Source organism: Dipodomys merriami, unplaced genomic scaffold (assembly GCF_024711535.1).
Source record: "Dipodomys merriami isolate MVZ:Mamm:240054 unplaced genomic scaffold, mDipMer1.0.p SCAF_68, whole genome shotgun sequence".
In the NCBI taxonomy this organism is placed as follows: Eukaryota; Metazoa; Chordata; class Mammalia; order Rodentia; family Heteromyidae; genus Dipodomys; species Dipodomys merriami.
The window spans coordinates 5,349,636-5,373,802 of record NW_027206268.1 but is presented as its reverse complement, the minus strand read 5'-3'; the positions used below and the strand labels follow the sequence as shown (position 1 = coordinate 5,373,802).

The 24,167-nt window shown below is 49.2% G+C and overlaps 1 protein-coding gene across 5 annotated transcripts in view; it reads left to right on the top strand.

The window, feature by feature from the left end:
• Positions 1-23,843, top strand: part of Tfdp2 (transcription factor Dp-2) — a 62,404-nt gene extending 38,561 nt beyond the window's left edge. For 3 of the 5 annotated variants that reach the window (XM_070005552.1, XM_070005549.1, XM_070005551.1), the window contains 10 exons: positions 8,837-8,937; positions 14,305-14,426; positions 15,694-15,741; positions 17,876-18,038; positions 18,819-18,965; positions 19,888-19,956; positions 21,521-21,672; positions 22,822-22,988; positions 23,192-23,294; positions 23,375-23,843. In XM_070005552.1, the coding sequence (XP_069861653.1) occupies positions 8,935-8,937; positions 14,305-14,426; positions 15,694-15,741; positions 17,876-18,038; positions 18,819-18,965; positions 19,888-19,956; positions 21,521-21,672; positions 22,822-22,988; positions 23,192-23,294; positions 23,375-23,570 (1,170 nt within the window). In that variant the 5' untranslated portion in view covers positions 8,837-8,934 and the 3' untranslated portion in view covers positions 23,571-23,843. Of the gene's footprint in view, positions 1-8,836; positions 8,938-14,304; positions 14,427-14,532; positions 15,325-15,693; positions 15,742-17,875; positions 18,039-18,818; positions 18,966-19,887; positions 19,957-21,520; positions 21,673-22,821; positions 22,989-23,191; positions 23,295-23,374 lie in introns of those variants that run through there. The other 2 variants (XM_070005550.1, XM_070005553.1) reach the window with 2 other exon arrangements.
• The last annotated feature ends 324 nt before the right edge of the window (positions 23,844-24,167 follow it).

Here is a 24,167-nt window from a genome sequence, read left to right as displayed (position 1 = left end):
TGAGAAACTTGAGTCCTGTTCCAGAGACCTTCAAATAAGAAGTGTGGGACATTTGGGGTGCAGCTCTCGGATGCTGATAAGCTTGGATTGGTGCTCGGTGGCGAGGGGAATGTTTGCCTGCTGCAAAGAGCAGGAAAGCAGAGCTGGAAGCAGTATGCATGCAATGAAAGCAGTCAGAAAATGTTCAAAGTGAATTTGTGGAATTCATAATGAGTCAAGTAAAAAACTTCCCTTTTACCAGTAACACAGAACAACTGTGCTCTTGTGTAATTTGCGTTTGTGCACGTTAAAACTTCACGCGTTTGCCTTTTCTCCCGGTTTCGTTTTGAGATAGGGCCCCGTGCTCTGCCCACGCTGACCTGGAACTCTCATTCCCCTGCCTTAGCCTCCGGGAGTGCTCGCTCTTACAGCTGTGCGCCACCACACTGGGCTTCAGGGGAGCCCTTGCAGAACTGGCGCCACGCCCCACTCCAGATCTCTCAGAGAACTTGAAATGTATTGATCAAATATTGTTTGTTTGTTTGTTTGTTAATTCAAGTTCACCCTCCAACTAGTTATCTGATGCTTGTTTTCACTCTTTGGATGTTGCCCTAATACCTGAGCCACTCTTCCAAGTCTGTAATTTTTTTTTTTTTTTTTTTGGTCGGTCGTGGGGCTTGAACTCTGGGCCTGGGCGCTGTCCCTCAGCTCTTCAGCTCAAGGCGAGCGCTCTACCACTTGAGCTACAGCGCCACTTCCGGTTTTCTGGTGGTTTATTGGAGATAGGAGTCTCACAGTCTCTCCTGCCCGGGCTGGCTTTGAACCGCGATCCTCAGTTCTCAGCCTCCTGAGTAGCTAGTATTACAGGCGTGAGCCACCAGTGCCCGGCTTCAAGTCTGTACTTTTTGTTGTTGTCAGTCATGGGGCTTGAACTCTGGGCCTAGGCGCTGTCCCTCAGCTCTTCAGCCCAAGGCAAGCGCTCTACCACTTGAGCCACAGCACCACTTCCAGTTTTTCTGGTGGTTATTTGGAGATGAGAGTCTCAAGGAGTTCCCTGCCCAGGCTGGCTTTGAACCACCATCCTCAGATCTCAGTCTTCTGAGATCTAAGATTACTGGTGTGAGCCACCAGCACCAGGCTCCAACTGGATTTTCTTGAAAGCTTTCTTCAAATGATGATGACAGATTTTAGAGAGTTTGAAATTTATATCATTGCTTTAAAATGAAGATACAGCTCTAAAATTATATACGTTTTACTTTTGTAAGGAATAATGAATATAACTAGGGTTTTTTTTTCTTCGTTACGGTAAGTAAAATAACTTAAGTGGATTTAGATATTCTAGGCTGGTCTGTAGGATGTTCATTCTTTTTTTTTTTTTCCCAGTCCTGGGGCCTGGACACTGTCTCTGAGCTTCTTTTGCTCAAGGCTATCACTTTACTACTTAAGCCATAGCACCATTTCCTGCTTTTTCTGTGTATGTGGTACTGAAAAAAAGAACCCAGGGCTTCATGCATGTTAGGCAAGCACTCTACCACTGAGCCACATTTCCAGCCCCATGATGTTTACTACTTTGACAAAAGAATATAAATGTTGATGGAATAAACACATTTTAACACTATCAATGTGTGGGACATTGAACTGTCACAGCATCATAGATTGTAGATATTAAAAGTACATGTCACTATTTTAAATAAGCAATGGGTTGATTTATTTTAGTTGACTTCCCACTGTCTCCTTAGATGTAAGTTATGGGATATTGACTGTGTGTTCAAAAACCATAGGTGAATTGTAGTGTGGATATGTGTTCGGTGTGCTAGCCTCATTTTTCTTGCTCTATATGTTGTCTGTGTGAGAAGCCAAACCAATCTGAGTTTGCAATCTAGAAGCTGATGCTCAGCACCACTCTACTACTGGGAGATCTGTCCCAGACAATCCTTAATGTCTAGAGGGCCCCTCCTACCATCATTGCTGTTATAGTCTAGGTGTAGCATGAAAGACTTCGGGAGTAAAGCACCTGCGGTTCTTGTGTGTACATAGACTTAGCACAGGACTGAGTGCTTATACTCAGGAGCAGCTATGTAGACTTCCCCTGCCTTACATATGTACATAAAACGAAATGCAATCTGGGGAGGAAGGAAGATTTGCTTCACGTCTACGTTCTGGAAGGAAGTCTTAAAATTTCTCAGGAGCACCGTGAAGGAGTATGAGCACTGTGTCTTTTTTTTTTTTTTGCCAGTCCTGGGGCTTGAACCTCAGGGCTTGGGCATTGTCCTTGAGCTTTTATTTTGTCGGTCATGGGGGCTGAACTCTGGGCCTGGTCTCTGTCTCTCGGCTCTTCAGCCCAAGGCTAGCGCTCTATTATTTGAGTCACAGCACCACTTCTGGCTTTTTCTGTTTCTGTGGCGCTAAGGAATTGAACCCAGGGCCTCATACATTCGAGGCCAACACTCTACCACTGAGCCACCTTCCCAGCCCCATTGAGCTTTTTGTTCAAGGCTAGCACTCTACCACTTGAGCCACAGCGCCACTTCCAGCTTTTTTCTTTTTGCTTATGTGGTGCTGAGGAATCGAACCCAGGGCCTCATGCATTGCAAGGCAAGTGCTCTACCACTGAGCCACCTTCCCAGCCCTTACAAGTGAACTTGTAGGTGGTAACTAAGGGTGAAAACCCTCTCTGGGCTACTTCACTTCTGGTACCTTGCTTACTTGGGATGAAAATTTGGCAATTCGTATGTTTTAATTTTTTAATGTTTTTATGTTTTTGTTTTTGGGGGTTTTTATGTTTTCTTGATGCTTTTATATGTTTTTATGTATAATCTTCTAGTACAAAAGGGTGGTTGTTTTTTTTATAAGGTCTGATGTTAAGCTTTCTTTCTTTTCAGAATCTTTTAAAAAAATGCAGATAGCTTCACAGAGCCCACAGCGGCCTGCCTTGCTGACCCAGACCGTGGGCATGCTCCTGCAGTTTGAATAAGTGCTCCCCACAGCCCGTGGAACTGTGATTGTTTATTTTCTAAGTGGAAGTGCTTTGCTCTAATTCATGTATCTTAAAAGTTGTATACGTGTTTTACGGACTCGACCTTTTAACTCAAGATCTATCTGTAGTCATTGTCATCTTTTCTAAATATGAGAAAACCAATTGATGTATTGGTTCACACGGTCTGGTGGCCATCTGAGGGGCATGCTGGGCTTGGTTTCCCAGGTTCCCTCCCACGTTTCATGCTTGTTGATGGTGCACAGGCTGCCCGATCTCCTCTGGACACTTGGTAACTGGCAGGGGAGATAACAGTGTGCGCTGTCGCTGCTGCTCGTCCTGACGCCTGTAAACAAGGTCTGCTTGCCATCTGCTCAGTGCATCGGCAAGTGACAGGGCGGAAGGCAGTAGTTGAAAGGAAGCTACGTCTTAAAAAAATAGGACGTTAAGGAGCGATTGTAGAAGTCAGGTCACAGCTTCTTTTTTCCTCTTTTTAAACCAAAATGAAAAATTTAGTGCAGTAATAACTGTAGACTTAAACTCTTTTTAGTTTGAACAAAGATAAAAAAGAACTTGAAGCACTCTTTCCTAGTCTGGCCAGGTTATAAGAATAAATAAGCTGAAGCTAATTTTAAAAATAACAGATTTCCAGCAGGGCGCTGGTGGCTCATGCCTGTCATCCTAGCTACTCAGGAGGCTGAGATCTGAGAATCACAGTTCAAAGGCAGCCCGGGCAGGAAAGTCCATGAGATTCTTATCTCCAATAAACCACCAGAAAACCAGAAGTAGCGCTGTGGCTCTATGGTTCAAGTGATAGAGTGATCGTCTTGAGCTGAAAAGCCCAGGAACAGCGCCCAGGCCCAGTTCAAGCCCCACGACCGACAAAAATAAATTTTTTTTATTTTTTGGGGTCCGGTCGTGGGGCCTGAACTCTGGGCCTGGGCGCTGTCCCTCAGCTCTTCAGCTCAAGGCTAGCGCTCTACCACTTGAGCCACGGCGCCACTTCCGGCTTTTTTCTTTTTGCTATGTGGTGCTGAGGAATCGAACCCAGGGTTTCAGGCATGCAAGGCAAGTGCTCTACCACTGAGCCACCTTCCCAGCCCCACAAAAATAAATTTAAAAAAAAATACAGATTTCCACCTCTGCTCCCTGGATGCCATCCAGCGGGAGCCCAGCAATCTGTTCTGAATGGCAGCCCCTTGAACTCCATTTCGGGGCTACCAGGAAGAGTGGGAGCAGCCACGTAGGTAGAGAACATGGACTACACTTGGGATTGTTAAGCAAAAAATGGAATAGAAGAAAAAAACATTTAGAAAGTATGGAAAGACCTGTTGCTCACATGTGAGGCTGTTGAGTTCGAGTCTCAGTATCACACGCTTGTGGGCATATTGTTCAGTGTGTGGTGAGAAAGGACAAAGCAATTTCTAAGGTTTCTAAGCTTTGAGACCCAATGAAGTAATGTCCCAGTTACAGTATTCCAGATTCCAGGGCTCACATTGAGGAGCTGGCTTAAGCAATGAAGAAGCACTGTTTAAATCTTGGTATGCGGAAAGATCAAAAGAAACGTTTTCTTCCTTCCTTGGAATCATAAAGAATTTGAAGCATTTATGGTTCTCACTAGATAACAGGAAGAGGGAGCTAGGTATGTATTTAAGAAGGTATCCTCTAAGGAAAAATGCTTATCGAAGCCAAGAGCATAGCTAGGTTGTGGAGAAGCATGTGGGAGGCTGCCGTGGGAGACGCCTGGATGCCTGTAGGCTCTGGCCTTAGAGCTTGTGCAGGACAGGATTTGGGAGAGGTGGCCCAATGCAGGGACTCTAAAAGGATGAACTCAGAGCCTGGATGCTGTCCCTGGGCTTTTTTGCTCAAGGCTAGCACTCTACCACTTGGGCTACTGGCTCTGCTGGCTTTTTGATGGTTCATTGGAGATAAGAGTCTACCAGACATGTCCCTGGGCTGACTTCAAACTAGACTCTTGAGATTTCAAATCTCCTCAGTAGCTGGGGTTGCAGGGTGAGCCGCTGGTGCGGCAGTGGCTCGGTCCCGACTGCTCTTCAGCCGGCACACCTGCGCCGCCTGGTGTGAGCTGCCCTTGTGGAGTTCTAAACTGCCCAGAAACCGTGCAAGGATAGATTCTGTTTGACCCAACTCATTCTTCAGACATTTATCAAAACATTTTTTTTTTAACACATTATTCAGGGCTGGGAAGGAGGCTCAGTGGTAGAGCACTTGCCTTGCATGCATGAGGCCCAGGGTTCGATTCCTCAGCACCACATAAGCAGAAAAAGCTGGAAGTTGTGCTGTGGCTCAAGTGATACAAGCGTCAGCCTTGAGCTGAAGAGCTGAGGGACAGCGCCCAGACCCAGAGTTCAGGTTCCATGACTGACAAAAAAATAAATAAAAATAAAACATTCAGCATGAAATGAATATAAATATTATGGCATTTACTGTAGTAAATGCTATGCTGTTACTGACGTTCGTGTTTATTATACTCTTCAGTTGCAGTCTGATGTATTAAGTTTACAACATTTTATGTGAAAGAGTGATCCCCATGTAGCGGGAAAACTTGGCAACAGTAAAGTGAGAGGAACCAACACAGCCGCAGAATGCCGCGTGGGGTCAGCTTTCTATTGTTTTTGTTTTCTTGGCTGTATTGGACTTTAGACTCCAGGGGCCTCTCGTTTGAGAGACAGGCTCTCTACTGCTTGAGCCATGCCCCCAACTCTAGTTTTAAACGTCATTACAATGCGAAGGTAACTGCCAAGTGTAAGTGCTCAGTAGCCACTTGGAGCGGGTGTGTTGGCCCGAGGTACTGCCTGCTCGGGAGGTAGAGAAAGGAGGATGGAGTTCCCCAAGGCCAGCCAGGCGGCTCACCCAACACCCTGCCTGAAAAATAAGACGCCAGAGCGCGCGGGACACGGCCCGAGCCACAGTGAGTGCTTGAGGCTTTCAGTTCATTTCCCCGTTGGGCATAAAAATAAAAATAGCCACTTGTTACCATGGGAATGGTGGTGGGTGGGTGTGCAGGGCCCGCAGGATGACCCGGACCCGAGGTCAGCCGTGGAAGGTGCCAGAAGTTGTTATGGTAAAGATAGATGTAGGATATGGAAGCCCGCCTAGCTAGCTTCAGGCCGTGCGCTCAAACCCAGCACAGCTGAAATAAAAAATAAAGTGCCAGTCCACTGTCTAAGAAGCAGAACCTTGCCACCCTCCTGCAACCATCTCCTGACCATCCTGACCATCTCCTGGCCATCCTGATCTATACCATATACAAAGTCTCCAGGAGGATTGCAGGTCTGTAATTAGCATCTTGCTAATCAGTAAGAACTGGCCTACCATCTCCCATCATGTTTGTATTAAGATACAATTTACATGCAGTATTTTGGGGGTCTCACAGGCATGCCACGCAGCAGCGTGGGTCATTGTAAACTCTGAGTGGAGACTCGAGGTTGGCTGGCATTGTGAGTTGGAGGCCGCCCCATGGCCTCTGCCCTACTTGGAATTGAGCAGCCGATAACCCAGCAGGAAGGGACGCCCCCCCTCCAGCACACCGCTGATCCCTTCTTCCAGGAAAAGCTTCGGCTAAAAGTGTTTCTTGAACCACCAAATCTCTATCTGAAAGTGCTATGAAAAAATTATACTGCTATCAGGTAGCTAAATCACAGTTCACTGTGGAGCTTTCCTCTCAACTGGACGCGTGGAAGGCAGGGAGCGGAAGCCTTCAAGCACACGGAGCTCACGGGCTAGCTCTGCTCCAGTATAGAGACGCACACCGTGCTCCCAGCAAAGCCAGCCTGAGCTACACAGCCAGGCCCTGCGCCAGAAAACAAGGGATCAACGAATTGTGTGCTGATGCCAAGGTTTGGTGTGTCTCCATTTCTTCCTCTATTTCTTCAGTCCTATGTCTCAGCCACTAGCCCTTGTGCCCCTGCCTCCCCCTACTACCCCCCCCCCCAGCTTGAGCTCATTTTGTCAACGGCGAATTGTTAGAGGCCAAGTCCAGGCAACTCTGAGGTTTTGGTTTTGCCAAATATACCAAGTGCCAGAAGCGACCTTCTGGCTAGCATCAGGCTCCTGGTGCTAAGGAGCTGACAAGGGCCAAGGACTATACACAGGCAGCTCTGGTTTGCTCTGCTGCTGACCAGGTTGAAACTTCCAGGTGCTGGCGTGTTTGTCAGGTTGCAGCCTGTGCTTTTGTCCTTTCCTGTGATCTGTGGTACTTAACAATTCTTCATGGATAGGTAAATACTGTAGATTTATTTTCTTTTTGGTACATGCACTGAGGCTTGAACTCAGAGCCTAGAGCTCTCCCTTAGTTTTTTCACTCAAGGCTGGTGCTCTACCAGTTGGGCCACAGCCCCATTTTCTTTTGCTTGTTTTTCTGAGATACATCACTATGGTCACATCCCCTGTCTCGGCCCCCTGAGTGCTGGGATTACAAGTGTGTACCACCATCCCTGACTAGACTGGGTTTAAATGCTGGTTTTCTACAGGGTTGCAATTTTGGCCTTTTTGCCTCCTTCCCAGGTGATCTCCTTTATTTTGGCGATCCTAACATCCTAGAGGCTCTGAGAAGCAGGGGCTTCCCCTGGAGAGTTCAGTAGGTGATATTTGTAATTTAGAAAATTGCTGACTTGGGCTGGGAAGGTGGCTCAGTGGTAGAGCGCTTGCCTCGCATGCCTGAGGCCCTGGGTTCGATTCCTCAGCACCACATAAGCAAAAAAGAAAAAAGCCAGAAGTGGCGCTGTGGCTCAAGTGGTAGAGCGCTCGCCTTGAGCTGAAGAGCTGAGGGACAGCGCCCAGGCCCAGAGTTCAAGCCCCACGACCGGACCAAAACAAACAAACAAAAAAGAAAATTGCTGACTTAGCTGGACGCTGGTGGCTCATGCCTGTCCTAGCTACTCAGTAGACTAAGATCTGAGGATTGCGGTTCAAAGCCAGCCCAGACAGGAAAGTATGAGATTTGTACCTCCAATTAACCATAAAAAGCTGGAGCCGTGAGTCAAGTAGTAGAGTATCAGCCTTAAAAAGAAACGCTTCTGACTTGTTATTTGCGTTGGGGGAGGGAGGGGTTCTTTGGGGACCATTTTGCTGTGCTAAAAGTGTTGACATCACTTAAACGGCTTCTAGGTGACTACTTCTACATCAAGTAGCTAACGCATCAGGCCTGGGAGCAGAGGCCCTAGCCGCCTGCTCGCCTGCCTCCCAGCCATGATCCGTAGCAAACACACTTCAAACAAAACAGGGTAGGTTTTTCCCTTTAACATTACAAAAGGACAAAAACCTACCAATTATTTGATACTTTGAAAATATGAGCTTTTAGTTTAGTTTAGCTTTTAATTTATTTAGAATATTTAGTTTTTGCTCTGACATCCGTTAAAGATCTTTTTCTCAAGCTGGATATTGATGGCTCACACCTGTAATCCTTACTACTCAGGATGCTGAGCCCCTGAAGAGTGTGGTTCACAACCAGCCAGAACAGAAAAGTCTGCAACACTCGGTCTCCAGTTAACCAGCAAAAAGCTGGACTGGAGGAATGGCTCAAGTTTTAGAGCTCTTGCTGAGTAACCATGAGACCCTAAGTTCAAATCCCTACTGTAAAACAACAACAACAACAACAAAATCCTGCTAGATTTGTGTTGTCAAAGTATTTTTCCTGTGAAAGTCTAATTACTGTCAAACTGGAGTTATTTTATAGGTTTCCCATAAAAATGTAAGTAAAATTAAACTAATTACGACAAAGCAATTAATGTGGTTTGCAGTAACGCTTCTAGTTTGTAAGTACCCGTTTTGAGGTGATTATAAATTCTGTTAGAGTGGGTTAGGCTGGGGCTGCCTGAGGGATGGGTGGAGCGCTCACTCTGTATTTTGATGTCATTTCAGGTAACATCCTTGTTACATTTCCAGTTTCCAACAGCAACTCTCCAACAAAGATTTTGCCAAAAACCTTAGGACCAATAAATGTGAATGTTGGACCCCAAATGGTAAGAAGACCATCTAGTCTTAGAATTAAATTTTACCTATGCCACATGAATTACAAAGACAATTAGACTGGAACTGTTTAACCATGTAATCTACTTAATTTCAGGTACCTTAGTCATTTAATTTTTACATGTGCCCATCCCAGAGCTTTAAACAAAATTTTTGTGTGCATGTTTTCATGGATGTTTATAATTTAGGGTTAACTTCCACATATGAGAGAAGACTGTGCCCTTCGTCTCTGAGCCTGACTTCAGTTTTGTCTACAGCAGTTGAAATAATGCACGAGGGCTGGGAAGGTGGCTCAGTGGTAGAGTGCTTGCCTTGTATGCATGAGGCCCTGGGTTCAATTCCTCAGCACCACAGAAGCAGAAAAAGCCACAAGTGGTGCTGAGGCTCAAGTGGTAGAGCGCTCGCCTTGAGCTGAAGAGCTGAGGGACAGCGCTCAGGCCCAGAGTTCAAGCCCCACAACCGACCCCCCCCCCCCAAAAAAAAAAGATAAAGCACAATTAATTCTAAGTATGTAAAGAATGTACTCTAACTCAAAACCTCATAGAGAGTTCAAGTAAATGTCCCTGTTTCAAGGTGATTCAGAGACTCTCTTCAAACAGTTGCTAAGCATTCTCCTCCACAGCCTGGTAGGTACACATGAGCAGGACCCTGGCTAATGTCTGTGAAATGTGATTTTGCAAGTACCAAAGTGGAACTTAGATTTTTATGAATCTTCTCTTTTGAAACTTTTTCTTTGGGGGGGGGCTGGCTACTGTCCCTCAGCTTCTTTGCTCAAGGCAAGTGCTTTTCCACTTGAGCTGCTACTCCCATTTGTGGCTTTTTGGTGGTTAATTAGTGACTTTCCTGTTCCCACTGGCTTTGAACCACATCCTCAGATCTCAGCCTCCTGAGAAACTATGTTTAGAGGTGTGAGCCACTTGATGCTCGGCTCCTGTGTACATCTCAACAAACTCATTAATCCTCAGGATTGGCCATATAAAAGGGCAGGCACAGGGGAAGTTTGGTGTTCCCCCTTGAATCTGGTCAGCCCAACACCCTAATTTGGCTTTTTTGCCGTTCCTGGGCAGTACCCAGACTCATTTTGGTTTTTCATTTGTGGGTGGAATCCCACTTCTCTGGTCTGGCTGTGTTCCTCCCACGTTCCAGTTGAGTGTTGAGAGTCATCGTTGTGGCAGCGGAAGGGGCTTTCAGCGTCACAGGTGTACACGCGGGATTCTGCTGTGGGTGCGGGAAGCCTTCCCCAGACGTTGACTGTGCTGGCACTTTGTCTTCACAGTGTCCAGAATTGACACCACACATTTCTATGGTTTATGAATTACCCCCTAAGGTCTTTTTTGTGGGGGGGGGGTCATGGGGCTTGAACTCAGGGCCTGGGTGCTGTCCCTGAGCTCCAGGCTAGTCTCCAGCACCACCTCCACTATTCTGCTTGCTAATTGGAGGTCAGAGTCTCACTGGCTTTCCTGCCTGGGCTGGAACCCAGATGGAACCCTGATCCTCAGATCTCAGTCTCCTGAGTAGCGAGGATTATTACAGGTGTGAGCCACTGGTGCCCGCCTTCAAGTCTTTTTTACAGCAGATGAAAGCTAACTGGTTCCCTTGCTTGTGTGATAGCTCTCTCTGGGAGAGGTCTCAATGGGGTTCAAGGTCAGTCACCACCGCTTGCTGGTCACTTCTTCACCATTTTTCTGAAAGAAGCGCAACAGCCTGCCCGTTCCCGTGGCCTGAGTGAACTAAGACACCAGTGTCTTTCCTTGTCCTCCCACCCCCTCCTCTCTTCCTTTATGTAGTCAAACCTAGCCTTGAACTTTTTTTTTTTTTTGTCTGTCGTGGGGCTTGAATTCGGCCTAGGGGCTGTCCCTGCGCTCTTCAGCTCAAGGCGAGCGCTCTACTGTTTGAGCCACAGCGCCACTTCTGGTTTTCTAGTGGTTTGTTGGAGATAAGAGTCTCACAGACTTTCCTGCCCGGGCTGGCTTTGAACCGAGATCCTCAGATCTCAGCCTCCTGAGTAGCTAGGATGACAGGTGTGAGCCACCAGCGTCCAGCTGGCCTTGAACTTTGAATCCTCCTTTCTCAGCCTCCTGAGTGTCAGGATTATAGCTCTGTACCACCAAGCCACGCGCTCTGCTCCCCTCTCCTGACCGTTCTTACCACTCTTCACCCTTGTTTGGGCTGGGCTCGTGAACTCAGGGTGCAGCGCTGCCTGGTTCCACTCCCACCACTGCAAATGAGGAAACATGGCCTCCTCACCAGCAGCTCCTCCCATGGCTGTTAAAAGATTGTGTTTAGTTGGGGAATTCTTTTTTTTTTTTTTTTTTGTCGGTCGTGGGGCTTGAACTCTGGGCCTGGGCTCTGTCCCTGAGCTCTTCAGCTCAAGGCGAGCGCTCTACCACTTGAGCTACAGCGCCACTTCCGGTTTTCTGGTGGTTTATTGGAGATAGGAGTCTCACGGTCTCTACTGCCCGGGCTGGCTTTGAACCGCGATCCTCAGATCTCAGCCTCCTGAGTAGCTAGGATTACAGGCGTGAGCCACCAGCTCCCGGCTTAGTTGGGGAATTCTTAAAGCAAGCCACCATCATGTACTTCTTCTGGGCTTCCTTCTCTGAGCCCTTTGACCTTCACATCTCTCTGGGAGGCTCGGTCTCCCTGGGTGGTACTGGGTGGCAGAAAGCTCAAAAAGCTCCAGGAAACGCTTGTTCTATTGGTTGTAAAATTCATTCAGCAGTGACTGTTGTAAGTTTAAAATGTTGGCCCTTTTCTTGTATATCAGATAGATAAATATCTTAAGGTCATATCTTATGGCTATCTTGTTTCAGAAGATTTTAAATGTGTGTGTGTGTGTGTGTGTGTGTGTGTGTGTGTGTGTGTGTGTGTGTGTGTGTGTGTGTGTGTGTGTGTGTGTGTGTGTGTGTGTGTGTGTGTGTGTGTGTGTGTGTGTGTGTTGTGGTGAAAGCCAACTCTGTCTTAGTGAAATCCTTTGAAGGTTTCTTCTCCCCCACAGTGCGTGCACTCTGCTTTTCCAGCTGTAGGCGGCAGCAGCGTGCAGCCATGCTGAGCGGGGCAGCAGCTGTCAGACACCCTTCAGGGTGGACCGCAGCCACCGCGTTTTACAGCCCAACTAATCAAGCCTCCGAGAAACCCTTTGATGACATTTCAATTACCAGTGTCTGGAGAGATCTATGAACTCTAAAACCTCCTTTTCATTAGATCAGTTAAATGCTGAAAGTATGTTTTACCTCCAGTTTTAATCTGACATATCAAAATTCAGGTTCAGACGTACTAAGCATGTTTGACTCATCTCCCATAAAGACTCATTGCTTATGTTCATGGGTTGATCAAGCCTTATAGTAACTTTCTCTGTGTGTGTGTGTGTGTGTGTGTGTGTGTGTGTGTGTGTGTGTGTGTGTGTGTGTGTGTGTGTGTGTGTGTGTGTGTGTGTGTGTGTGTGTGTGTGTGTGTGTGTGTGTGTGTGTGTTTTAGTGGTTGTTTTGTGCCAGTACTAGGACTTGAACTCAGGGCCCAGGCATTGTCCCTGAGCTTTTTGCTCAAGGTTAGAGCTCTGCCACTTTGAGCCACAGCTCCACTTCCAGTTTTCTGGGGGCAGTTCGAGCTTAGTCTCACAGACCTTCCTTCAGAGGAGAAATGGGTCTGCTTTCCCTCAGTACCTCACTTAGCACCTTGGCATCTTGCCGACAGTTGTCCCTATTGGCTTGGTTTTAATTTCTTCATTATAGAATTACACTGTTAAAAGGGTTGCTTAGGCATCGGTAGGTATGACTTCTCACCAATCCCAAAATGACATAGTAGCAAACACTTGCAGACATGAGCTAAACTTCTAAAATACTTTAATAAGTGAATAGATATTGAGAGATGAATGTTTTAATTGTTATAATAAAGGTGATATACAGAGGGTTACAATTACATAAGTCTGATAATGATTATTTTTCTTTTTTCTTTTTCTTTTTTTTTTGCCAATTGTGGGGCCTGAACTCAGGGCCTGGGCGCTGTCCCTCAGCTCTTCAGCTCAAGGCTAGCACTCTACCACTTGAGCCACAGCACCAGTTCCGGCTTTTTTCTTTTTGCTTATATGGTGCTGAGGAATCAAACCCAGGGCCTCATGATACAAGGCAAGCACTCTACCCCTGAGCCACCTTCCCTGCCCCATGAGTAAAAATTAATTTTTTGGTCGGTTGTGGGGCTTGAGCTCTGGGCTTGGACGCTGTCCCTGTGCTCCTCAGCTCAAGGCGAAGCACTCTGCCGCTTGAGCCAGAGCGCCACTTCCGGTTTTCTAGTGCTTTTATTGGAGATAAGAGTCTCACAGACTTTCCTGCCGGGGCTGGCTTTGAACCGTGATCCTCAGATCTCAGCCTCCTGAGTAGCTAGGATGACAGGCGTGAGCCACCAATGCCCAGCTGAGTATATTTCTTTTTGGACAGTGTCACTCCTACCCTCATCTCTTTCTGAATTGTTTTTTACAGTTCAGGATACTGTTTGAATTTTGCCTTCATTTTCATTGGCTCATTCATTTGGTGATGCTGGGGTTTGAACTCCAAGTCTCATACTTGGTCAGCTGCTGCTTTACCATTTGAGCCCATGTCTGTCCTGGTCTATTGCTGGTTAATTGGAGATGGAATCTTGGAGACTTTTGTACCACAGTCCTCTGGATTTCAGCCTCCTCAGGAGCTAGGATTCTAGGCATGAGCCAGCAGCACCCAGTTCAAGGAGCCTTTTTGGAAAAAAGAAAAGAATATTCTTGGTTCCACAAATGTCCCTTCTGCAGCCTAATCTTGGAGAACAGGAACTAAAGACAAGATCATTGTGCAAAAATGTTTATCACACCATTATTACAATTGAATGATCATATTTTGTAACTGAATCTAATAGTATGGATAATCTATCTTTATAATGGAGTGCTTTATTGAGTGCCCTGGGGAAAAGTTGGAAAAAAAGCTAAAATAACACCTAATAATCCAGCTGTGATCTCTGCACGCACAGCAGGCTCTGAAACTTCCTTGCTTCAAGGAAGTGAAGTTCTAGTAGTATGTACCCTTAATTTCAAAGAAAAAATGTCATTTTCTGATAGGAAGACACAGGCAGTTACCAGCTTAAGTCTTCCAAATAACTGCTCGCGTTCCGGTACCTGCATTGTGACGTTTCAGCGTGTAGAGTATGATGCTTTTGGATTATGGTCAGTCAGCAAGTCAGAGAGAGGTGTTACTTACATTTTTGATGACTGGTGTTAAAAGTGCTGTTTAGGCAGCAAAGTGTCTTTTCCTGTACGTTGGTTGGCAGTTGACATTACTTTCTACCTGGTGTCTTGTCCTAATGGTGGGCAGTGTTATTTTCTTGTGCTGATTTTACAGATCATAAGCACACCGCAGAGGCTAGCCAGCACTGGAAGTGTTCTGCTTGGGAGTCCGTACACCCCTGCACCTGCAATGGTCACTCAGACACACGTCACAGAAGCCACCGGCTGGGTCCCCAGGTAAGCGGGTCCACAACTGCTCCTGAAACCTTACAAATAAAAAGGCTTACTGGGCTCCTGTGGCTCACGCCTGTCACCCTAGCTACTCAGGATGCTGAGATCTGAGGATCGTGGTTCAAAGCCAGCCTGGGCAGGAAAGACCATAAGACTCTGATCTCCAGTGAACCACGAGAAAACCGGAAGTGGCGCTGTGGCTCAAGTGGTAGAGCGCTCGCCTTGAGCTGAAGAGCTGAGGGACAGCACCCAGGCCCAGAGTTCAAGCCCCACGACCGACAAAAAAATAAATAAATAAAAATAAAAAGGCTTTGCCAGGTACAGCCTTGTACACCTGTAATCCTGTTCACATGGGAGTCATGGGTAGGGAAATCATGGTCTTCTCTGAGATCTGTCTAACCAAAATGGTGAGGCGCAATGTGGGAAAGAAAGCGTCTGGGTAGGTGTGGGTCCAGTGGTCGAGCCCTAGCCCAGCAAGCAGAGCCCCAAGTTCATACCCCAGTACTGCCAGAAAAAAGTTCCAGTCTTTTCTAACCCCTACCCCCTTCCTTGTTTAGTCTGTGTGTGTGTGTGCGTGCGCATGTGTGTGCACATATGTGTATCCAACAGTACTGGCGGTTGAACTCGGGGCCTGGGTGCTGTCTCCTGGCATTTTGGTTGAAGGCTGGTGCTCTACCACTTGAGCTCCACTTCCCGCTTCGGTAGTTAAAGAGTGTTATGGACTTTCCTGCCTGTGCTATTTTTGGACCTCAACCTCGGATCTCAGCCTCCTGAGTAACTAGGATTACAGGCGTGAGGCACTGTAATGGCACCAAAACAAAAAAAGAAAAATGCCTGGACGCTCCCATTGTCTCTTGGGAAGTTCTGTCATGAGTTCCTTCCTGCCGGCGGACAGCGCGTGTAGGTGAGGAACGCCCGGCTCTGGGGAAGGGGACAGCCAAGCGCAGCCCTGGGGAAGGGGACAGCCAAGCGCAGCCCTGGGGAAGGGGACAGCCAAGCGCAGCCCTGGGGAAGGGGACAGCCAAGCGCAGCCCTGGGGAAGGCTCACCACACACACAGCCATGTGCAACACACACACGTTAAGATAGTTCGTAAAGTTGTCAGTCTCAACCATTTTCCTAAGTAATCACTGAACTTACTTTGGCTTCGACTTTGCACACGCGTCTTCTGTATTTGTTCCTTTGTCTAGATAGAGTCTTCCTGTCCAACTAGACAAAGGATATTAATGATTCATGAAAGAGTTGTGCTTATACTATCTTTCTTTTCTTTTTAGTGATAGAAAACGGGCTAGAGAGTTTATAGACTCGGAGTTTTCAGAGAGGTGAGTGTGAGTCTGAAGGGGCTTTGCATTGTGCGAGCGGAGGCTGGTGTCTGGCTGGACTGTACATAACGGGTGGTGTCCCTCACAAAGCTGCTTTATCCAGTTACCCTGTGATTTCATGTCCGCATTGAGTCCTCTTGTGTGTGGTTTCAGTAGAAACACAAGGGTTTTGGTTTTTGTGTTGTTTTTGCCAGACCTGGGGCTTGAACTCAGGGCCAGAGCACTGTCCCTAGCCTTTTTTTGCAAGGCTAGCGCTCTACCACTTGAGCCACAGCGCCACTTCTGGCTTTTCTGTGTCTGTGGTACTGAGGAATGGAACCCAGGGCTTCATGCATGCTAGGCGAGCACTCTACCACTGAGCCACCTTCCCAGCCCACATAGGTGATTCTTAAACACACTAAATGACAGAAGCCCGCCCAGGAGCAGGGGCGGGCTGTATAGCGCACAGATGGCAGAGCCAGGGGCTGTGGAGGCCCGGGCCAGGGCACCCAGGCGCGGGGGTGGCAGGGCTCAGCTGTGTGTGACGCAGAGCAGACCAGCCACACAGCCACTGTGGCCTCCCTGGTGACACCTCCTGGCCGCCTTCACAAAACCCCACCATCCTTTAAAAAGTCTAAAATCACTGAGCTGAGATGTGTTTACCTTAAAACCCTGCGTACAGCATGCTTCTTTCGAAATACCTCCTGTGCCTCTGCTTTCGCACGTGACTTGTGTGACTTGTATGAAGCACTGTGGTTACTCCCTCGTCCAAGCAGATGCACACAGCGGGCTCTGCACGGGGATGTCACAGGCTGTGGTGCTCTGTAGTGGGTTCTCCAATTTAGAGGCAAATTAAGTTTGGGGATCTTTATTATCGTGGGGCAAACTTTCCAGACTAAATGCCTGGGTTGCAGTTAAGCTTGTTCTAATTCTGTTGCTTAACTTCCATTGGTGGTGGTAGTCATGGGCGCTATTCCTGAGTGCTATTGCTCATGGTTAGTGCTTTGCCACTTTGAGCCACAGCCCCACATCCAGTTTTTGAGTAGTTCATTGGAATCTCATGGGAACTCTTCTGCCTGGGCTGGCTTTGAATTGCAATCCTCAGATCTCAGCCTCCTGAGTAGCTAGGCTGACAGGCGTGAGCCGCTGGTACCTTGCGTGGCTTAATTTTACCTAACAGACGCCTACTACCCCCATCTGAGATCATGACCAGTTTTGCTTAAATCTTGCTGTCCCTTTTAATTACATCTCAGCCCTTTTTCCATGCTGGGTAAGTCCTGGTTTTAAAGACACAGAAAGTACTGACACCCTGCACCGCAGATGAGGACTACTCAGCTTTGTTGTATATCCCATGTTCCATGTCCTGACTGATGCCGGTAACGTGGCTGGCAAGCAATCACTGAAACATGACTGTCTCCTTGATGTTGGGGTTTGATGCTACATCTCAAACCCAGGGCCAGGTTGGGGCCTATGACTGGGTTTCAGCCCCACTTGCCATGTGCTCTCCCCTCTCTCTCCATTGTTTAATAATTGTATTTATGTACAGTGATGGCACGTGCACTCATTTACATACCATACTCTTCCTCTGTACCTTCGGTTGCTGTTTGTGTGTGTGTGTGCGTGTACCATGTGCACACTCCTGCTGGAGTTTAAACTCAGGGACTTGTGCTCTTGCCTTTTTCACTCAAGGCCGGTGCTCTACTACTTGAGCCATGAACAGCTCCATTTGTGGCTTTTTGGTAACTAATTGGTGATAAGAGGCTCACAGACTTAACTGCTTAGGCCGGTTTCAAACCATTATCCTCAGATAGCAGCTTCCTGAGTAGCTAGAATGACAGGCTTGAGTCAAAATACTGGAACACTGGGAACTCTGAGTGACACAGTGAAACTCTGGCGCCATGTTTAGTGCACATTTGTAAATATTGCACGTTCAGTATTTGTTAACTAAACAAGTGGTGTGCAGAGAAAAGCACTGTGTGCTTTATCCAAAATTGAATTTGGTAACATTTCCTCCTCTTTATTTGCTTTTAATTTTTACCACTCAGAACAAGAGCTGGTGCTGTCTTCTTATATCATCTTACAGTTTGGTGAAGGAGGGAGACCTCTAACAAGTATAATGGAATATACATTTTTGATACAATTTATTTTCTCCTAGTAAACGAAGCAGAAAGGGAGATAAGAATGGAAAGGGCTTGAGGCATTTTTCAATGAAAGTGTGTGAGAAAGTTCAACGGAAAGGTACAACGTCATATAACGAAGTAGCTGACGAGCTGGTATCGGAGTTCACCAACTCAAATAACCATTTGGCAGCTGATTCGGTAGGTTGGTTGTGAGGTTCTGGGGAGCAACGCGGTTCCCCTCATAGGGCCAGTTTTCCTTGAGCGGAGGATGGGAAGAGCTAGGGGCCACCTCCACCTGAGTGTGCTGATGTTTTGAAATGACTGTTTCATTTAAATAGACATTTTCAGATGGGATGGGAAGCTACTTGGCTTTGGGCTGTTGTATGCTGGTATTAGGGCTTAATTCAGGCCTTCCTGCTTTCACTTGGCTCTTTCATTCGTGGCTGGCACTCTACCACTTGAGCCACACCTCCAGTTCCACATTGAAAAAGGCCTGGCCTTGTGCCAGCGCTGGCTGACCTAGGCCGAGATCTGTGCACAGAGGCTTCCCCTGCCACTGCTGGCCACTGGTTGAGAGTCCAGAGAGCTTCTTGCCTGTGCTGGTCCTGAACTGCTTTCCCCGACCTGCAGCTAAGACTACAGACCTGCACCGCCAGACCCACCTTGGATTTTTTTTTTTTTTTTAATGTGACCGAGTGTCGCCTACCTGTGACTCAGTCCCCTCTCTGGAGTCCACACCCTATCCTGCATCTCCCAGCACTTGCTTTAAAATGATCTTCCTCCTGCCCGGCGAATTGTTTTATGCTTCCCAACGTCAGTCTGATGATAGTGTTTATTTCCTCATTGGTTTTGAAGATTATTTTCAGTGGCATAAAATTTGTTTAGCATTTTGAAGTTACTGTGTTGATTTTAATATATCAAAGTAATGTGACTATTTAACCCTTTTAACCCTCGTCGCTCAGTGAAAAATACTTTTAGCAGGCTTATGATCAGAAGAACATTCGGCGAAGGGTTTATGATGCCTTGAATGTGTTAATGGCGATGAACATAATTTCAAAGGAGAAGAAAGAAATCAAATGGATCGGACTGCCCACCAATTCTGCTCAGGAATGTCAAAACCTGGAGGTAAGGAAGCTCTTCACAAAGTGGTTGGTGTCGCTGCACATCGGGAACATTTTCATGTGGAAATAGGAGGTTTGCGTCTGCCGGCATTTCTCTACACTCTGCCAGACCATTAGTGTATCAGAATGGAGACGCTGCTCCGCGTTCCGGCCTTGTGGAGTGATGTCTTCAAGCAATACAGAAACCTCCCGTGTGTGAGCGTGCTTTCTGCACACACTTGTGATTGGTTTGACTTAATCACGGCCATAAATGGAGTGAGCGGGATGAACAGTGGCTTTTGGAGACATTAAAACTCAGTTAGACAAGTCAGAGCTGGACCCCAAAATCTAGACATGAAACTGTGGTGGTAACTGAGGAGAGGAAAGGTAAGGGTCACCGACGATGTGACGGCGATGGCTGCGGCTGCCTGCCCAGAGCGAGGCTCCGACCCCCGCAGCGCAGCGCAGCCCCGGGTGCGAGTGGCCATTTCTCAGGTAGTTGAAAGATAGAGGAAAACAGCAGTTGAGGCTGGGAACTGCCGGGAAGCGTGTGACCAGGTGAGGCCTGCTCCGGTGAGTCAGCTGACCACGCACCGTGGCAAGCGGCATCGTGTGCGGCCAGGGCAGTGGCGGGGGGTTCTCGAGCTCGGCTCCCCTGGCTCCGCTGCTGGACATGGGCAGCAGAGGCCTGTTCCCCTGCAGCGCTCCTTCCCTGCGCAGGAGGGTGCCAAGCACTGCACAGTGCTCATCACGCACACCGCTGTGTGTGGCAGGCCAGAAGGCGCAGGTGCGGGGCCAGAGGCCCGTGTTAGCGGAGCACCACAAGTACGTAGGGCCACTGGCAGGATACCATTGCAGTGGACACACCATGCGGCCCGTCCCGCCCTTTAATCCGTGACTGGTGTTCTTGCTGCTCATTGACACTCTGCATCTTTTACACTTTAAAGATAGAGAAGCAGAGGCGGATGGAGCGGATAAAGCAGAAGCGGGCTCAGCTCCAAGAGCTGCTCCTGCAGGTAAGGCCGCCGGGCTGGCCCTCCTCTCAGTGACCATTGCCTAATGGGGTGCCCTAACCCCGTCCTGGCGGAACTCATCCTTACTTGGACTGTTGGGGTGTTACTCTCTAATCCAGGAGTTCAGTGGAGGCAGTCAGTGTTAAGGACAATAGTGAAGCCACCTGAGTGCTACGGCCATGCAGTGCTTTGATAAAGCTTTAGAAATACCAATTTTTTGTGAAACGCTTATCTTCAATCAGCTACTCAGAAAAAGCCAGACGTGGCGCTGTGGTCAAGTGGTCGAGTGCTGGTCTTGAGCACAAGCAGCTCCGGGGCAGGGCCCAGACATCAGGCAATGCCCAAGAGTTCAAGATTGCAAAGCACCATTTTTAGATAGCTCGGTAGAATTTGGCAGACTTTGTAATGTAAACTATTGTGTAGAACAATGGGAGGCTGGGTTTTCTGGAGTTGTGTGCACATTTAGTTCAGGTAGGAAATACAGGTGAGTGAGCCAAGCTGTCCCTTCACTTTTCTAATGTCTTCCATAAAAGAAAATAGGTTTTTTGGGGGGTGAGGAGTGGGGGTTAATACCTAGTGCACAGATGAGACAGGAAGAGACCTGACGGGTGATTCTGATTAGATCAGAAGAACACATCTTCAACACAAGGGCAGCACCAGGCCTCAAGCCACACCAGTTTTCCTGTCCAGGCTGACTTGGAAGTTTGAGCCTCCAGATCTTAGCATCCGGAGCAGGGTTTGGGTTTTTTGTGCTTGGTCTGCACACTTGAGCCACAGCTCCAGTAGGTGAACATTTCCCACGCCTCCCAGCATGCACCCTGGACCCTGAAGGAGGAATAGCAGAGTAAGAACCCTTGTCCCTCCAGGCTCAGCATTGCCAGGAGCAGCTCAGCCTGGAACGGAACAGAAACGGTGCCATCAGTGCAAACCTTTCTCTCCGATTTACAAAGTTATATATTCATCTATAACCGCGCGTAGGGTAGCTGCTTTACAGCAGAGCACGAGAATCAAAAACCCAAGTCAAGCGATTCATCGCCACCTGGGAAGGAAGGCCTGTCCGGGCCCTGCGTGCAGGCTGGGGCCGGCCACTCCGGCGGGCTGGCGCGTCCCCGCCCCGCCATGCCAACTAGTTCTTGCCAACAGTGACTTTGAAGGCATTAGTGTTCACTTTCTAGGCCACAGCATCTATTTTAAGGCAGTAGTATTCTTAGGATCTCACAGAATTGAATCTAATTGTTTTCTGTAAATTTTTCTGGACTCATTATAGCTTAAGTTGGGTCTGGTCATGGGGCCTGAACTCTGGGCCTGGGCACTGTCCCTCAGCGCTTCAGCTCAAAGCTAGCGCTCTACCACTTGAGCCACAGCGCCACTTCCGGCATTTTTCTTTTTTGCTTATGTGGTGCTGAGGAATCGAACCAAGGGCCTTAGGCATGCAAGGCAAGCGCTCTACCACTGAGCCACCTTCCCAGCCCCAGCTTAAGGTATCTTAAGTGTATTGTTTGCATTTCAATTCCACGCAGTTTACCCACACACAAAGTGACTACCATCTTTATATTGAACATTGCAGCAAATTGCTTTCAAGAACCTAGTGCAGAGAAACCGGCAAAATGAGCAGCAAAACCAGGGTCCCCCCGCGGTGAACTCCACCATCCAGCTGCCCTTCGTGCTCATCAACACCAGCAGAAAGACCGTGATAGACTGCAGCATCTCCAGCGACAAGTGAGTAGGGCCCGGCCCGCCTGTGCACAGGCCCTCCAGCCTGCGAGCGCTGCCAACACAGGCACGTCACAGCAACTTTGGTTTTGGTCTGGCTGACCTTGAAGTCAAATCTTGCTGCCACGCGCCACCCCACCTGACATTCAACCATGTTCGTTGCAGCACTTTAGCAGGTTGGAGTGTTCTGTAACTTACCTTCCATGCAGAAGCTTCAGAGCCGCACATCCTTCACAGTGCGCTCCTGAGACAGGGCCCTGTGCTGCAAAATTCAAAGCTGCAGTTAGTCCCTCTGCCAGTTTAGAAAAGCCGTAGGCAGACAAGCCCTGCCAGGACCCGTACCTGCTGTGTGGGAGAGCGGCTTCACAGCTGCAGCTTTCCTCCTCCCACGGGAACGTGCCTCCCTACTGCGGTGACTCAAGTTGGGGAAATGAGGGGTTTACTGAGGCCTGGATTGCGGAAACCGCCTGAGCCCTACGGGGATGCCATCTTTCCTGATGCAGACCATTGTGCGTCGCCATTTGCCTGTGGCAGACACCTGTTCACACACTTTCTTCAAATACGGTGCATATGCCGTAAAACAGCCACCCTCACCAGATTTTTTTTTTGGGGGGGAGTCGATTATGGGTCTTGAACTCTGGGCCTGGGCGCTGTCCCTCAGCTCTTCAGCTCAAGGCTAGCACTCTACCACCTGAGCCACAGCGCCACTTCCAGCTTTTTTCTTTTTGCTTATGTGGTGCTGAGGAATCGAACCCAGGGCCTCATGCATGCAAGGCAAGTGCTCTACCACTGAGCCACCTTCCCAGCCCCACCTCCTATCTTTTTAAGACCCAACTGGCCTTCCGTTGGGTCATCCTGCCCTAAGCTCCCATGTACCCATGTCCGGCTGTCTGGGCTGCAGGAGTGCTGCGTATGTACTCTCAGCCCCTCCTGACAGGACTTCCACAAGTCACGCTGCTCCGTGTGGAGGTGGAGGCAGGAGGCCCCTAGCTCCTGGGTGCCACCCCGCTCAGGACACGTCCTGCCAGCAAAAGGACAGGGCTGGCAGCTCAGCAGCACGGCGCTGGTCTCGTGTGCACAGCCCAGTGCTGCAGAAGGGGAGCCCAGGCTGGCAGGCAGCCCCGGGTCCCTCGGCAGCGGCCTGGTCCCCCGCAGGTTTGAGTACCTCTTCAACTTTGACAACGCCTTCGAGATCCACGACGACATGGAAGTGCTGAAGCGGATGGGGATGTCCTTCGGGTTGGAGTCGGGCCGCTGCTCTCTGGAGGACCTCAAAGTGGCCAAGTCCCTGGTGCCCAAGGCCTTGGAAGCCTATGTCACAGGTAAGAGAGCTTGGGGGACGGGGGGCGCCCCTCACCCTAGCTGCTCAGGCTAATGGGGGAGGGTCCTGGTCCCCCCCCCAAAAAAAAGAACGGAGGCGGCAAGAGGAGAGCACAGAGGGGAAGAGACACAGGAGAGTGCGAGGCGGAGGGGCGGGGGGAGTTCCGGTCTCCCATGCTGTCTGTCTGTCTGTCTTTCCCCGCAGACATTTCCAAGGGGGCGTCCTGGCTGCAGGGGCCGCTCCTCCACTCGGCCCAGCCTGTTCCCAGTTCAGGCCCAGCCTCCAGCGGGCCGGCGCCCCAGCCCAGGTAAGTGCGGCTACCCCAGGTGGGGGGCGGGGGCAGGGCAGCACCCAGGGCGCTGACCCGTCCCGTGTCTGTGTCCCCAGCGGCCCCCCGGGGCTCTGCGCGCACACCGGGGGGGCCCTGGCTGCGGGCCCGCTCCTGGCCACCCAGGGCCGGCTGGGCAGTGGCGCGGGGTCCCGGGGCGAGACGCCCAGCTCCTTCAACGAGGATGACGAGGACGACGACGAGGACTCCTCTTCCTCCTCCTCCTCCACCTCCACCTCCTCGGCCCCTGAATAAAGCCGGACCAGCCGCGCTGCGCCTTGGGACCCGGGGTGTGTGCCCTGCGTGTGGGGTGACCCGTGACCCGTGCCGACCTGCTGCGGGGAGCCGGGGTGGGCACAGGAAGCAGCCGGCGCCAGGTTGGTGCGCTGTTGTAGCCGGCCGGAGGCCGTCCAAGCCGGCAGGGGGGACTCCAGGCCTCCCACAGCCCCGTGCAGGGGGCAGGGCCCCTCCAGCGGATCAACACCCCCAACCGCCCTGCCTTGTAAATAAATGCCATATTTCTGTTCATCTGACCAGGCCGGGATGTTTGCGGCACAGCTTGGGCCTACCTGCCCTGTGGGAGGGGAGTTATGAACATCTGCATCCTAGCTTACTCAGGAGGCTGAGATCTGAGGATCACAGTTCAAAGCCAGCCCAGGCAGGAAAGTCCGTGAGACTCTTTATCTCCAATCAACCACTCAATAAACCACTCAAAACTGGAAGTGGCGCTGTGGCTCAGGTGGTAGAGCACCAGCTTTGAGCACTTTATGTTTCTCAGCGCTGAGCCAGCTAGTATCTCCACTAACATTCTTTTACTAAGGTCTGGAAATCTCCAGATCCACAGGCTCAAGG